The 14,871-nt window shown below is 36.5% G+C and overlaps 1 protein-coding gene across 1 annotated transcript in view; it reads left to right on the top strand.

The window, feature by feature from the left end:
* PDE10A (phosphodiesterase 10A) overlaps nt 1–14,871 on the top strand; it is a 166,665-nt gene that overhangs the window by 143,228 nt on the left and 8,566 nt on the right. The window contains exons 15-21 of the mRNA XM_066546695.1: nt 457–540; nt 2,919–3,069; nt 5,684–5,839; nt 9,035–9,207; nt 10,358–10,469; nt 12,225–12,305; nt 14,366–14,454. Coding sequence (XP_066402792.1) covers nt 457–540; nt 2,919–3,069; nt 5,684–5,839; nt 9,035–9,207; nt 10,358–10,469; nt 12,225–12,305; nt 14,366–14,454 — 846 coding nt within the window. The remainder of the gene's footprint in view (nt 1–456; nt 541–2,918; nt 3,070–5,683; nt 5,840–9,034; nt 9,208–10,357; nt 10,470–12,224; nt 12,306–14,365; nt 14,455–14,871) is intronic.

Genomic DNA, 14,871 nt, shown 5'->3' with positions numbered 1-14,871 from the left:
GAGCATGTCTCCTGCAATTTATGATAGAAATTATTGGAAAAAAGGCCAGTAAATATATTATTAGAGACACCATCTTTATTTCCGGGAAGAAGGTCCTGAATGTTTTAGGAATGCCTGTAAGCCTCTCATTGTTCCTGAGATATTTTTTTGGTCTATTACTTAATCTGTGGATCCTTAGGTAAAGATATATGTTTATATTATGTAAACAGAGCCAAAGGCTGCCTTTTGGACTCCATCACAAGAGTCCTTTCCAACAAAAATTACTAAATGATTGTAAACTATGAGCATGGTTTCATACATATTACTGAAAAATATAACCTGTAAATTCAGCTTTCTGTTTGTATTCAGAAAACAGTGAATCTTGCTGGGTATACATGTCCTAGTCATTTTCACTTGTTTTTCACTTGTTTTGCAATGAAAAGGTATGTCTTTTCTAAACTGAAGCTTTCTTCTTAGATACCATTTTGATATCAGTCCATATGAAGATGTTTGGCCTGCTATTTTTGTCTACATGGTGCACCAGTCCTGTGGGACAGCCTGGTATGAAGTATATTATTTCTTTGTTTAATTGTTAAGTCTGTGTTTATTTAATTATAATTTTTGAGATAATGACTTCTTAATTCAAGGTCTATTTTCTTTGATGTTTATTTACTTTGTTGGGTCTTTATAGGGCTGTAATAAACAGTCTGGGGATTTGTCCCACCTTCTTGGTCCATAGTTAACAACATCTGGGAACCGTGAGGTTAAAGAACTCATGATATCATCCTAAAAGTTGTCCTTCTAATATACAGAAAAATTGTTTGGCTCTGAGATGATTTTGCTTTTCAGACAGGAGATGGTAAAGGCAACAAAAAAGTACTCTTCCCAAAAAGGAGAGAAAGTGCATGAAAACTGATTTTTTGGATATATAGTTGCCAAAATTAATAATGTATATGGAGAAAGTAAACCAAGATCAAATCTTATCTCGCTAAATGAATCAGTTATTTACTTAGTTGTGCATTAATTACGGAAGTGAATTTTTTTTAAATTAAATGCTTCATTTGGTGTCATTTGTCTCAGTGTTCTTTATCATTACTGAGATCAGTAGTTGGGTAATTACTGCCCATTGCTAAAAGAAAGGAGCTGCTCCGAATTATGGAAAGCCTACAGATGGTCAATGGAAAGGGGAAGTACATTCCTACAAAAGGGAGCAACATTCAGGAAATGTTTGCTCGCATTTCATTTTATTTTGTTGACTGAATGGATGCCCTCAAAACGTGTAGTCAAAACAGAGGATCTTTCTCAGTCTTCCTCAATGCTGCAAAGTGGGTGACTCTTCTGAACACAGTTCTCTACTGTTCAGTGTAGTTAGCTTGTTTCCATTCCAGACTGAATGGCTGTGGATGCAGGGTTGGGGTTTGTATTTTCAGTCTGGTTCTGTTCTCCTCTCTTTCTGACTCCCAGTCTCTTCCTTTCAACATGTAGTTTGATGAGAAAGAATTGATATCTACTTGATGCTTTTCAAATGAGCTTCAGCTTTCACATCTAAAATTAGGGAAACAAAAGTGAGGAAAAATATTTGAAAAGGAGACTGTTGGAACAGGACTTGTATTTAATTTCTGAAAGAACAAAACTTCTCAAACCTTTGAAACAAAACAGAAAATTTTAGGACTTAAATTTGATTTTAATATATTGAGAAATAAGGTTGTGCCCTAAAGTATTTACCTGTGTGATGTATAATTGTCCTGTCCAGGGAAGATTTCAGAGAAAAGCCTGTCATACTCACTATGTTTTCTCTTCTGAAGAAATAATATTTTACTGTCCAATCAAGTTCAAAATACAGCAGTGGATGAATTAGTAGTATTCTATGTTGAGGCATCACAGATAATGTTTTTTTCCTTTGGCTATAATTGTACTATCACGTAATAACCATTGAATTGAGATTGAAAGTGACTATTGTGATATTCTGAATTATAATGTACTATTTAAACAATAGTTCTATTGCTGTCTGACTTTCTAAAATTAAAAAAGAAAGCCTAAAGTTTTTTGAAAGATAATATGCCTCTGTTTTTCCTAATGTCAGATTAAGGCTGAGAATAATAATTACGTTGCTGAACACACAACTGTAGAAATACATATTTCTACCTGTTTCCATGTAGTGGATGTGCTTACATTTTTACACATAGGTCAGAGACATTGAGGTTTTTTTCCCTCACCCCACAGGTACTGCAAAACTAGAACATTAGTACCTCTTTCCTGATATACCCAAGAAATTATCAAACCATGGAACTTAAAGTCAAATCGCAGCAGGAGAAAAAATGGAATGAAGGAAATTGCCTTTTTATTAGGGAAAAATTCATTTATTTAGGACTTAACAAAATATTGTTTGGTGAGAAGTGAAGAAACTGTGAGATGTCAGTTTCTGTTCTGTGAGTCTACACTGGCAGAAAAACTCTACAAATATTGGAAAAATAAAATTTTCTGCTTCTCACAATGTCAATATGGAGCACCTCTATTTAATTATGTTTATTTCTTCTGGGTCCTTTATTTAAAAATCCCTGAATTTTCTGTTTTGATTGCAAATCATGTTTTCAAATTGTCCATTAGATGTGGAGTTGTACTGTATTTCAAGTTGAATAAGCAATTGGAAGAAACCACTTCAAGCTTCTGGGAGCAGGGAAGGTCGTGCAATTGTATTGACTGAGCTGGGTAGCATGACTTATGTTCTCAAATTTAACAGATTAAACCAAGAGCATTGTCAGGCATCCACGTTCCTCTGTCCTTGCCAAACTTGAGTGACTCTTCATGTCATTCAATTAGTCATCGACAGTGCGAGTCAATCCTAGCAAGGAGGGTAAATCAAAGACCATCTTTTCTCCTCTCCTGGTTGTTTTTCCTGTTCCTATGTCTTGTCTCTGACCAAATTATTTTCTTCCTAGCTTTGAACTTGAGAAGCTGTGCCGATTTACTATGTCTGTAAAGAAGAACTATCGCCGCGTGCCCTACCACAACTGGAAGCATGCAGTTACTGTTGCCCATTGCATGTATGCCATACTGCAGAACAACCAGGGGCTTTTCACTGATCTGGAGGTAAATGATATAATGGTATCAGTCACCACACCTCATCAGAGCTATCAGTTGTTGTTCAAGTACCTTTTCTGTGCTAGAGTTTTTTTGTCAACTCGGACTGAGTGTATGTAAAGGTCTTCATGGAGGAACGTATGTGAATAAAGAGTTTGAGGGAACATGATTACTCAGATTCCTAAACTAGTCATGTTTTTCAGGACTGCCCCTTAAAAAGCAGTGGTTGATTTGCTATAAATCCGTGTCTAAGTTTTGGGGTTCTCCCTGCCCACTTACAGCCACATTAACTGTCAGATCTGTCCCTCTCTGAGGGAGGGAAACACCCTGGATCATGAATCCTGTGAGGTCTGGGAGATTTCCTGAATCGGAGGACAAAGGCTGCAGAGTTATGTGGCTGTGAGTTACGTGAGTAAAGGAGAAGAGCTAAACTCTAAACTGATCACTAAGTGGAAAAGATAACTAGTAAAACGGAAGGCTTAGAATGTTAATACACAGTATGGACAACTGTCACTTGTTTTTCTTCTGAATTACAGTATAACAGGGAGTACTGTCTCTAATTAATGTTGCATGAAACTTCTGACTTGGAGAACTTTTTTTCAATTGTGTATTACTCTGCCAAATATTATCCATTTGGGCTGTAATTTTCCAGGCTCTGTTAACTTCCTCAAGGTGATTCATTTGGGGAAATTCCAGGCACAATTGTTTGGCTCTTTTAAAGAAACATGCTAGTAGAAATCAAAGTTTTGTGCAGTGTATAAGAGTAAAATGAAACTTGGTGAACTTTCATTTGAAAAGGTCTAGTTTATCCTGCTGTAAAGCAGAGACTTGAAAATTGACACTGAAATGCAAAAGTGGCATATGCCAGGCATATGCTGAAACTTAGCCAAGCTATAGAAGTCTGAAAATGAAATCAGTATTACTTTACCAAAAAAAAAAATCTGTGGAGCACAGCCTCAGAGAATTTTTAAAGGTCTGATAACATTCAATACTAACCAAGTAGTAAGCCCCATCTCTTTGGAGGTGGAGAGTAAGAAAGAAAGGGAGAGCAAAAGAGACAGCTGTTAAGAGAGATGGAAAAAGTCTTTTTTCCCTGCAAACTCCAGCCAGCCTTCATCTGTTTGTCTTATCCCCAGTCTATGTTCCAGCTCTTTTCAGCAGTCTCCTTTCTTGATACTGGAGATGAATCCAACAAGAATACAGGAAACTGCTGAAAGAAAGTTTGGGGATCTAGGGGTGGGCTGACCTCAGGTGAGGGATGCTGACATGAACCTCAGTAGGTTTAGAGATGGGAAGATAAAACACTGTAAAGGAGACACTGATCGGGAGAAAAATAGAGAAAAATGTGGTGGTTAAGGATTTGGGATCCAAGCAGGTACCAAAATAGGTACGAGGACAAGAGCACTGTTATTGGGCATTGGATAATCATGAAGGACTGAGACAAGAATGACTTCCTGAGACTTGGAGATTGGGACAAGCTGTTACTGCATGACTTCAAGTGACAGAGATGTGTGTTATGTTCCTAAGTGTTCCTCCTCTGTTGAGGGTCTGCGTGGACACGTGCTGCTGCATCACCTGGGGGTTTTTATATGCTTTTTAAAAGTACACTTCACAAGATGCAATATTGAAAACACCTCATTCAAAACAGCAGTGAATGTCTCAAAATCGGAATTACAGTTAGCATTGCTACAGCCTTATTTCTGCACATGGTGTATTTCTGTGATAGAATTTCTAATTCTGTGATAGAATTTCTAATTGCATCATTGCTATTTTTCCACAGACTCATGAGTCTCTTCATGTAGTATCCAGGTTGAATGTTGTACGCTTAATAGATGGCTAATTAATATTCTTTTTCTGCTTCATTTTATAGCCTTATCCTTGTTTACTGAACACTCACCAGAACCAATTATAAGACAAAGATGTTGGGTCTCTGAAGAAATTTTTATGATACTTCATGACAACAGTGACAGTCATAAATATTAATGAATTTTTTTTCCAAACACATAAGCTGTGTGAAAATGTTTTGAAAAAGAGATTTCAGGAACTCCATTTTATCAGGATATTAAGGATTAATTATATAAAAAACCCACTGATTGTCTTTATTTGTTTACAATTTCATTGTCCAGCATTGTCCATGACTCATATTAGTGACTTCCTAGGAAAAAACCCTAGTAGGAGATTTGGTTAACATCTCTAGGAGTGTTGGCAGAGCAGATCTGGCATTGAACTTGAGTGCACCTGTTTTGACCACCAGATCATACATTTTGTATGTTTTTTCTCCCTCAATACCTGTTCTTTTTATTGTTTTAATAAACATGGTAAGGATTCAGTGGATAACGAGATGGTTTAAAATGCAGATTTCTTCTGAAGCACAGTCCATCCAATAGTATGTAACTGTCCAACAACGATTTTTAAATGCATAATCTAATTACAGTTGGACCAAGAATTTTAATTCAGCATGTCCTTACTGTCATGTTTCTCTCATTTTTAAGGATACTTCTACATGAGCTGTTGGAAGGCAGTGTTAGCATACTGCAACTTCTACAGTATTTTGGGTAGAGAGTGACATCTAGGGGCAAGAAATACATCTTGCCTTTCATGCTTGTGTCCGTTTTTTTTGTAGCGAAAGGGTCTTTTAGTTGCGTGCCTGTGTCACGACCTGGATCACAGAGGTTACAGCAACAGCTATCTTCAAAAATTTGATCACCCCTTAGCTGCTCTCTATTCCACATCAACGATGGAACAGCACCACTTCTCACAGACTGTGTCCATCCTGCAGGTAGGATTTTTGAAATTGTGTGTTCTGTGCATTAGTGTCCAGTGGTGGAAAGAGGAGTCACATCATTGCCAAATAAATAGATTTTGCTGAAGCATGCTTAGTTTAATTTCTCTATTATAGTACTCATTTAGATGAGTAGAAGATTTATTACAGCAAGCCAGGTTTCACAATTAGCAACCCAAAGATTCAAGAATAGTGCAAAACACAGCTTTCTCAAAATCTTGAACTTATAAAAATATTGTGTCTTTGAAGGTCTTTACTTATGGCTTGCCTTTGAAGCTTTTTGCTTCTGGTTCTCTGGAGGCTTTTCCTATGACCATGTGGAATAGTAACTTTGAAAATGAAAAATAATTTTCTCTGATACATATATATATATATTGTCATAATGTATTTCAACAAAGTCTTCAACCATCCTGAAATTTTGAATAAAATCTCAAGTACTGGCAAAACTTTGTGTGAGAAACTTGAAAACCCGCTGTAATAAATTCTGTGTGGCATGAAAGGTTAGATGTTAATTTTTCATGCATGAAAATTGTAAACTTATTTCATTATGTCATTCTGTGCTTATTTGTTACTTGCCAATTTGAAATTAAAAAAAAAACGAGTCAGGTAATAATCTGTGAAAGAGAGTTCCTAGTTATGAGATCATGTGTCTTCATGTTTAATGAAGAAAAAACTGCAAGAAAACATGCAGACACTTTGGGCAAATACAGGTGTGCTACTGACATACATGTATTTTCTCATGAGTGAAATTTTCATAATTCTCAATTAGAACAGTGAAAACTCTTACCTGTGAAACCACTGCCAGTCCATAGCATATTTGTGCTCACTAGTTTTAGTTTTCCATGAACACTTAAATTACAGCCTAACCTTGCTACTGTTCCACTGATTCGTTGTTAATCTTTCTTTCTGGTTTTTCAGGGGAACATATTTTCTTAAATACATAATCACCTATTAGGAAAAATACATATTCTGTCTTGTATTCAGAATCACATCTTGTGATTATGGTTTTAGGTATCATAGGCATTTAATCACAGAATGGAAGCTTTATCTCTGAATGCCCCTTCATGTAGGAGGGTGTAATTGAATCCTTCAGTGGTGATATGGCATTAGATGTTTGGTGTTCGTTCTTTGTGTGAATATGTGAGCATGTTCCTCAGTCATTAACACTTTCCCAACCATTTTGCATTTTTTCTAGCAGAAATGTTGTAATCTATGAAAATCCCATTTGCCATGAAGGCAGGGAACCCTTTTGCTTCCCTGGCACCTCCTACATTTGCTGTCAATGTGAGTGAGGAAATGGGGATAGGTGTCCAGGGCTGTAGAGTGGATTCATGACACCAGCTGCTGGTAGCACCCATGGGTGATAATTAGCAGCAAAGGCAGACCAGAGCAGCCTTTTGGACTTGCTGGATTTTGTTTGAATCAAAAAGTTTTATTGAACTCGTGGACTGATGGAAATAAAGCCAAATCAACCCACCAAGGTCTTTAGGGTTTATCTGAGTTTTAATTTTACGTTAGAAACCTGCAGTACCTTTAACTGCTTGAAACTTCAGAGCTGCTTTGCTCATCCACCTGCAGTTTGAGTGTACACCATATTTAGGACACAGGATTCAATCGACTAGCTGTAGCTCAGCAGGCAAAGAACAAAATCTTCGGAGGTGTACTTTGTATGTACTACTCAGAAGCCTAAGTGACACAAACTCATAAGTGTCAGCTTCTGTCAGCAATTTATAGAATCAGTTCTTTTTGAGTACTCTGAACAGAAGTTGTCACAGTGGTCTTTCTGAGACTGCAGCTTCTAAAGGCCAAGACTAGAATCCCGAATAATTTAAATATTAGGACAAATAGCCAGGAATTAGACAGCAAGGCTGGGGAGTAAAGGATCCGCAAAATAAATCCGCAAAAGGATCCTAAATTGTGGGAACCAGCAGTAGTAATTTTTTGGTCCCAAAGTGCTGATGATGGACTAAAATGTTCAGAATTTTTTTTTTTAAATGTGATGTTCTATGACTTAAAAATCTGTCAAAGGAGCATTGAGACATACATGGATTGTATTTTCTATTCATTATTCACAATAAATCTACTTGTCTAAGTAAAAGTACTGGAAAATGATGTTTATGTTCCGGATGGTGAGAGAAACCAAGCCTATTTGTACTGCAGAGGATTTATTTTGAGCAAATTATGTAAATGCTTGACGAAAGTCGGGGAAACTTTTTGAGCTTCAGCCCAAATGCCAATTAAATGTCAAAACATCTCTGCATTTGATATATTCTAATGATTTTTTTTTTCTGAATGTGCACACCTTGACATGGCTAGCTCATTCTTTTTTTTTGTCTGCTTCCTCTCAACAGTAGGAAGACTTTGACAAGTTGTTTTCCAAATCTTAGAGTAGATAGTCTTGAGTTTTCAAAATGTGATATAGCTTCATGAGTGATCACAATGCGTGCATATTGTCAGTTAAATGCACAGTAATACCTTGTGGAAATTGAAAAGTGATGGCGGTGGTGCATTACCAGAGCCTCCATAGCAGAAACCATTATCTTTTGTTTATGAGTCATCCAACTTAAGGTTGAACAAAGCAGCTTTTGCCTCTAAATGTTCATATACGTTAAAATAATTAACTTTGTATAGGAAATTATGTCAGTGAATGCAGCAATTTCAGGACCATTTCATTTGGAACATTAAAACAAAAATGAAAATGAAAAACAAAATCATTTTGAAAACAAAGTGATTTTGTATTTTTAACTCAAGTGTTCCTTTATCCATACTGTATATTTACAGAGTATCAAAACTATGCTTAAATGAATCAGGTACTCAGTTTACCAACTTGACTGTGCAGACTCTGGATCAGAACTGAATCGCACATTTCCAAGTTAACACCGTCTGGTAGTGTAATGTCTATAGTGATTTTAAATCAAAGAAAAAGATTTCAATAATTTTTCTCTAGTAATACCTTGAGGCTTCAGAAGGAGCAGTCCCAAAAACAAATTGGTGGCTTAGTCCTAGTTTTTTTTCATGACAATGTTTACAAAAGAAGAATAAAAATGGGAATTTCAGGGTATTAACATTTGAATTTGTAACAAAACTTGTCATTGGGCTGTAAAACTGTTGTAACCTGTCTGGTGAAGCAAAGACTGAAATCATCTCAGAATTAGAGCTTGTGCTTTTTATTGGTTTTTTACTTTTTCATAGCTGGAAGGGCACAATGTCTTCTCCAATCTGAGCTCCAGCGAATATGAGCAAGTTCTTGAGATCATCCGGAAAGCCATCATTGCCACAGACCTTGCCCTGTATTTTGGAAACAGAAAACAACTTGAAGAACTGCATCAGGCAGGAGCATTAAACCTTAAGAACCAAACACACAGGTAAAGCAGCAAACCACTAGTAGATCCCTATGGAATTAGTCTAGAAAGAGAAACCTAATTTTTTTTAAAAAAATAATTACCTCTGAATGGTAATTTTCTTACATATGTGATCTCTAAGACCAGCAGTGTGTAAAATTACACATAAGTAACAGTAATTGCCTTTATATTGCCTTTATATTGCTTTATATTTGCATTGGCCCTTACATGGCTGATGACTATGTTATCTTAACTTAGGGGAAGTGCACTTTGCATTTATTGTTTGATTATACTGTGTATTTCTGTATTTCCTATGGTATATTTATCTGTACAATGTACAGACAGTTTTAATGACTGCCATCACACTGGCATGCAGGTTAGCAAGCTCTATGCTTTTTCACATGGAATAGGCATTATTAACAAAGATGCAGGTGTCATTAAGGGCCCTCTCAATTTCTCCATTGGGTGAAAACAAGTGACTTTAAATTAAATTGCCAGTTTTCTTTATAAAACTTATATTCACAAAACATAGATTTGTGCTATAAAATTGGTTAAATAGGATTTTTTTAATGTGTGTGCCTTGTTCTAATAATGATTTTGTTCAGTTCCTGATGTTGTTCAGTTACTCTGTGGACAGGTTTGACAGCATATAGAGCAGAGTTATGCATTGGATTTTTGTTCTGTCAGAGTTTGAATTCATTCCAGCAAACCAATGGCAGCACCTTGAGACAGACTCAGAAGTACTCTCTTTCTTCTTTTTAGGAGCTTTTTTCTCCTCTCTTTAAAGAACAAAGAAATGCAGCAATAAGATATGTCATCTTTCTTTTTATACATTTGTACTGTATATTTAGAGACTTATAGAGGGGCATGTGAGTGTTTTAACAGGCAGGCATCCTCTGCCCTTGTATATGGATGTGATTGTGTAGAGGATGGTCAATGAACTCTGGTTGCAAACAATGTAGGGAATACAACAAGGTATACAGTGAACAGTCTGTGCTGTGCCTTATCAAAGAATTAAACAAATTAGGAAGAAACAGTAGGTGGGAGAAAATTCATAGTGTGTATACACTGCTGCTGATGCAACTGAGGAAGGGCAAATAAAAAAAAAACTTTGCAGAGCAATCATTAATTCATTACAAAACTTATAATTTAATGTTGTTTTATTCTATTTTAGAGATAGAGTGATTGGCCTGATGATGACAGCTTGTGATCTGTGTTCTGTTACAAAGTTGTGGCCAGTTACCAGACTGACAGCCAATGATATATATGCAGAGTTCTGGGCTGAGGTATGTGTGATTCTTTTGTTTACTCTCCTTATAAACAGAAGCATCCATGAAGGAAAAACCCAACCATAAGTATTTTTCAATCAACATCTTGGTGTGCTTGTTTTGAAGAGACTTCACTGGTGCATGTGTGTTTGTTGCTTACTCTGAAGTTATTTAAAGCGGTGAGTTAGCTATCTAATTTTCAGGCAGTGTTTTTTCTCTCTGTTCAAGATAATGTAGAAAGTATGTCCTAACATAAAGTGATCAAGCAACAGAACATAGAAGAAGTCACTAACTGTAATTTTTGTAGAAATGCAAAATATGAAACCAGCTTCCAGGTCAGCTGCCTTGAAACATACTTATAAAGCTATAGTGTGAGGACAGAAAATGCTAGAGTAAATATGAAAACCATTAAATTTTTAAGTCTTCTCTGTGAGCCAGCTAAACAAGTGTCTCGGAGAGAGCTGGGTCTTCAATACATTGAAAGTTGCTCTGCAATTACTATGTACTGAGAATTGAAACAAGGAATTAAGCTGTAGTAATGTAATCACGTTCATAAATAAATATGCAGTCTCTCACATGTCATATGCAGAGGTGTAAATATCCTAATTGTTTAATTTTTAAGAGGAAGTGACTGCTCTGGGCATAAGGAATAAATTGCACAAAGTGGAGTTATGCGACTTTTGGAGATACAGCTATATTTTCAGGACTGCTATCGCACATGTGTATGATAAAGTGTTTTCTTTTGTGTGCCCTGTGGAATCTTGCAGTGTTCAGTGGGCTTATTTGTTTTACACAGGCATAAAATAGAAACCAGGCCTGTGAAGTTCATGTAGCATGCATTTAGTGTGGAGATTGTTACGCTGCCTGTTGCATGTTCATTATGAATTTCCAGATGTGAGCTTCTTGTTGGGTGTATTTCGTTTTCACTTGTTCTTGTTCTCTTAATTGTAAACAGCTCAGACTACAGCAAAATATTTGAAAAATGCTGACTGTGTAAGCTCAGAAATCTAGTTCAGCACTCACTTTCTGAAATGCCTGCACTGGAAAGTGTGTGTTCTTATGAGTGGTAGAATGGAGGTATAATGTTGACATGCCTCACTGATTACATACTCAACTTTTTTGCTTATAAATTTGCTTTTGAACGCAAATCTTATGAACCTAGTGGAGAAGGAAGGATAAAACTGATTTTCCATACTCAAAAATAGTAAAGATGGAATTATGGACATAATTGTGCCAGTCCAGATGGTAATTTTTTGTAATCTAAGGAAGGATGAGTTAATAAAGATAGATGTTGATATATATATATATATATATATGTATATATGAAAAAAATTCACAAAGAGGGTACACTGTAAATTCATCTGGTTTACTCAGCTTTTCCTTGGATGGGTGAGTTGTGTTCTACTGGTCATTGTATTATGGTGCTTTAAACAGATATTTTGAAGGATGAGACTAACTGAGCAGATAGAGCAGAATAGAATGATTTCTTTTGGTTTACTCTTCCAGTTGATTTTTATTATGGAGGCACACTTGCAAATAAGGAAAATGTGTGTACATTGGCTTACAGTATCTGCTGTTTGCATGATCACTTAGGTGAATGTACAAAATGAGCCTCTCCTTGTGCATTTTTCTGAGATTGCCTCAGAGTGATACCACACATTATTTTAATTCTGGATTTTTAGATTGACATAGAATAGAAGATGGAAATAAATTCAGGTCTCAATGGTGTTGGTTTTGTTTTCTTAATCTCTCTCTCTCTCTACTTTTCTTCAGGGCGATGAAATGAAGAAAACAGGTATTCAACCTATTCCTATGATGGACAGAGATAAGAAAGATGAAGTCCCTCAGGGTCAGGTATGAACTCTCTCAGTAAAATGGTACTTGTTTATACATAAAATATGTATGAAAAAAAGCATTTCATATATTAGTGAATATTGCTTTTGAAATTCGGATATTCACGCTGCTGAATTTGATGTTATTTTTAAAGTAGCAGTGGAAAACTTTTTTCAGATTTTGGTTAAATGACAATGTGTTCTTCGCTGTCATCACTTTTTCCTTTCTTAGTACTTGTAGCTCTAGCTAAGACCACAATCACCTTGAATTTTTACAAGTGTCAATAATGCTTTTTATCTTAGTAAGTGGTTGTTTCAGCCCTTTGCTAGTGTCCAAAGAAGGGTAAGAATGATGGTGAAGGGCCTGGAGGGGAAGCCTCATGAAAGGCAGCTGAGATCACTTGGTCTGTTCAGCCTGGAGAAGAGGAGACTGAGGGGAGACCTCACAGCAGTCACAACTTCCTCATGAGGAGAGGATGGTCCAGCATTGATCTTTTCTTTGCAGTGACCAGTGACAGAGCACGAGGGAGTGGCCTGAATTTGTGTCAAGGAGGTTTAGGTCGGATATTAGGAAAAGGTTCTATACACAGAGGGTGGTTGGGCACTGGAACAGGCTCCCCAAGGAAGTGGTCACAGCACCAGCCTGACAGAGTTCAAGAAATATTGGGACAATGGTGTTACTCTTGGGGATGGGCCTATGCAGAGCTGGACTCGATGGTCCTTGCGGGTCCCTTCCAACTCATCATATTCTTTGATTCTGTGATTTTCATTGAGCCAGAAGGTCTACAGGGTGACTGCATCTAATGTCCTATTTTAGTTTTTGACAATTATAGAGTAATCTTTTTCCACTGAAATAAAATAGTTCCCCTTAAAAATTAGCAAACAAGAAGAAAAGAAAAAATCCAAAACAAATGGGAAGAAAATGAGGCAGTGTATGAAATAGTGTGGATGAGCAGACATCCCATCTGTATGTAGCCTTGCCTTCTAGCCAGCTGCAATTTCTTTCTGTTGGTTGAACTCTAAGTACTTCATCCCTGTAAGTACTTCATCTGGCTTCACAGGTCAGAAAGTGTATCTTATTTTTATTTAAAGTACACAGAAGACTTGGTTACATAGCAGTATGGGATGAATCTTTGTGTTGATGAAAACAAGAGTTGCTCTTCAATTTCTGAATAAGGATCAAAGTTTGGGCTATTAAAAAAAGATATTATCAAATGCTTTGGTCATGGTATAATACATAGTATTTCACTAAAAGGCATTTAAAAATTCCATCCAAAGAAGGGCTCATAGTGCACTATTGTAACTATAAGAGTCTGGGATAAGTGAGGGATGTTATAATGAATCTGTATGCAATCTGTTGTCCTTGATAATATATAAGTAACATTTTCTAAAAATTTCATAATGTCATGATAATTCAGCTGTGGCATTGTAGCTGTCGCAGGCCCCTAAGCCTCTGAGTCAGATATCATTAAAAATGTGCTCATTTAGTTTTCCCTAAATATGATAATGGTAAAAATGTATTATTGAACTGCGTACATGAGAAGCAATTGCAAACCAATCATTGATCACACTGCACACCATTCACAAATGTGCAAAGCCCACAGCATTTTAGTACACTGAGCTATGCAAGCATATCCTGCAGGACATCAGAACAATCCATAATCTGACCATGTTTTGTGAATGCTGCACAACCTTCCTTTTTTAAAAAATAAAATCATCACATGAATCATGTTTGCAGAAATGTCTCTAACATCTCCACCTACTTCCTGCTGCTACTGACATCAAACAGGTAGACATATCCTGAACAAAAGAAATGAATCAATTGAATAATAAAAGGTTCTGTAGAAAAACTTACCTGAAGCAGCCATATCAGTCATAAAAGAAAGGCATGTAAGCAGCTTGTAATTACCAAAGATTTCACTGTTGCTGCTTATTTTAAAGCATTTGGATGTTAAAGGGAGATGCAGAAGTGTGAATAACTAATACGAATAGTAATTAAGTAAAGAGCTTTGAGCTGTTAGCTTCCAGTACAGTAGTTTGGCAACAATTAAACTATTTTTTTTTATTTCTTGTTTTTCATAGATTGGGTTCTACAATGCTGTAGCCATCCCGTGTTACACCACCCTTGCACAGATCTTTCCTCCAACTGGGCCACTACTCCGAGCATGCAGGTGAGTAAATGTGCATAGCTGATACCTTGGTCAAGGAAAAAGCAAGAGTGCTTTGCAAGTTTGTCTGGAAATACAGATTTTTAATTTTAGAATTTGCATGAATATTAACAGGGATACACATCATCTCACATCAATCTATTCAGAAACCCAGAGGTGATAACTGCTGTCAGGGACTATCCACTGTAGATCTACAGACACAGCTGATTAAAATGTGTTAGATGCCAAAACCATTTAGAGAGAAACAGTTCAGTGTTTTTGTATCCCTGTCTGCTCTGGCTCAGTGTAATTTCCCTCTGTGTCCTTTTTACTTCAACATGGTTCCCACAAGAAAAATTGGCCAGTATTCTCTTTACTTAAAAAATGTGTGTTTAGCACATGGTTTTATTTCATATCAGGTAATTTCTATTAAAAACCAGA

Source organism: Molothrus aeneus, chromosome 3, assembly GCF_037042795.1.
Source record: "Molothrus aeneus isolate 106 chromosome 3, BPBGC_Maene_1.0, whole genome shotgun sequence".
Taxonomy (NCBI): Eukaryota; Metazoa; Chordata; class Aves; order Passeriformes; family Icteridae; genus Molothrus; species Molothrus aeneus.
The sequence above is the reverse complement of the archived record's forward strand: the minus strand, read 5'-3'. Positions and strand labels throughout refer to the sequence as shown.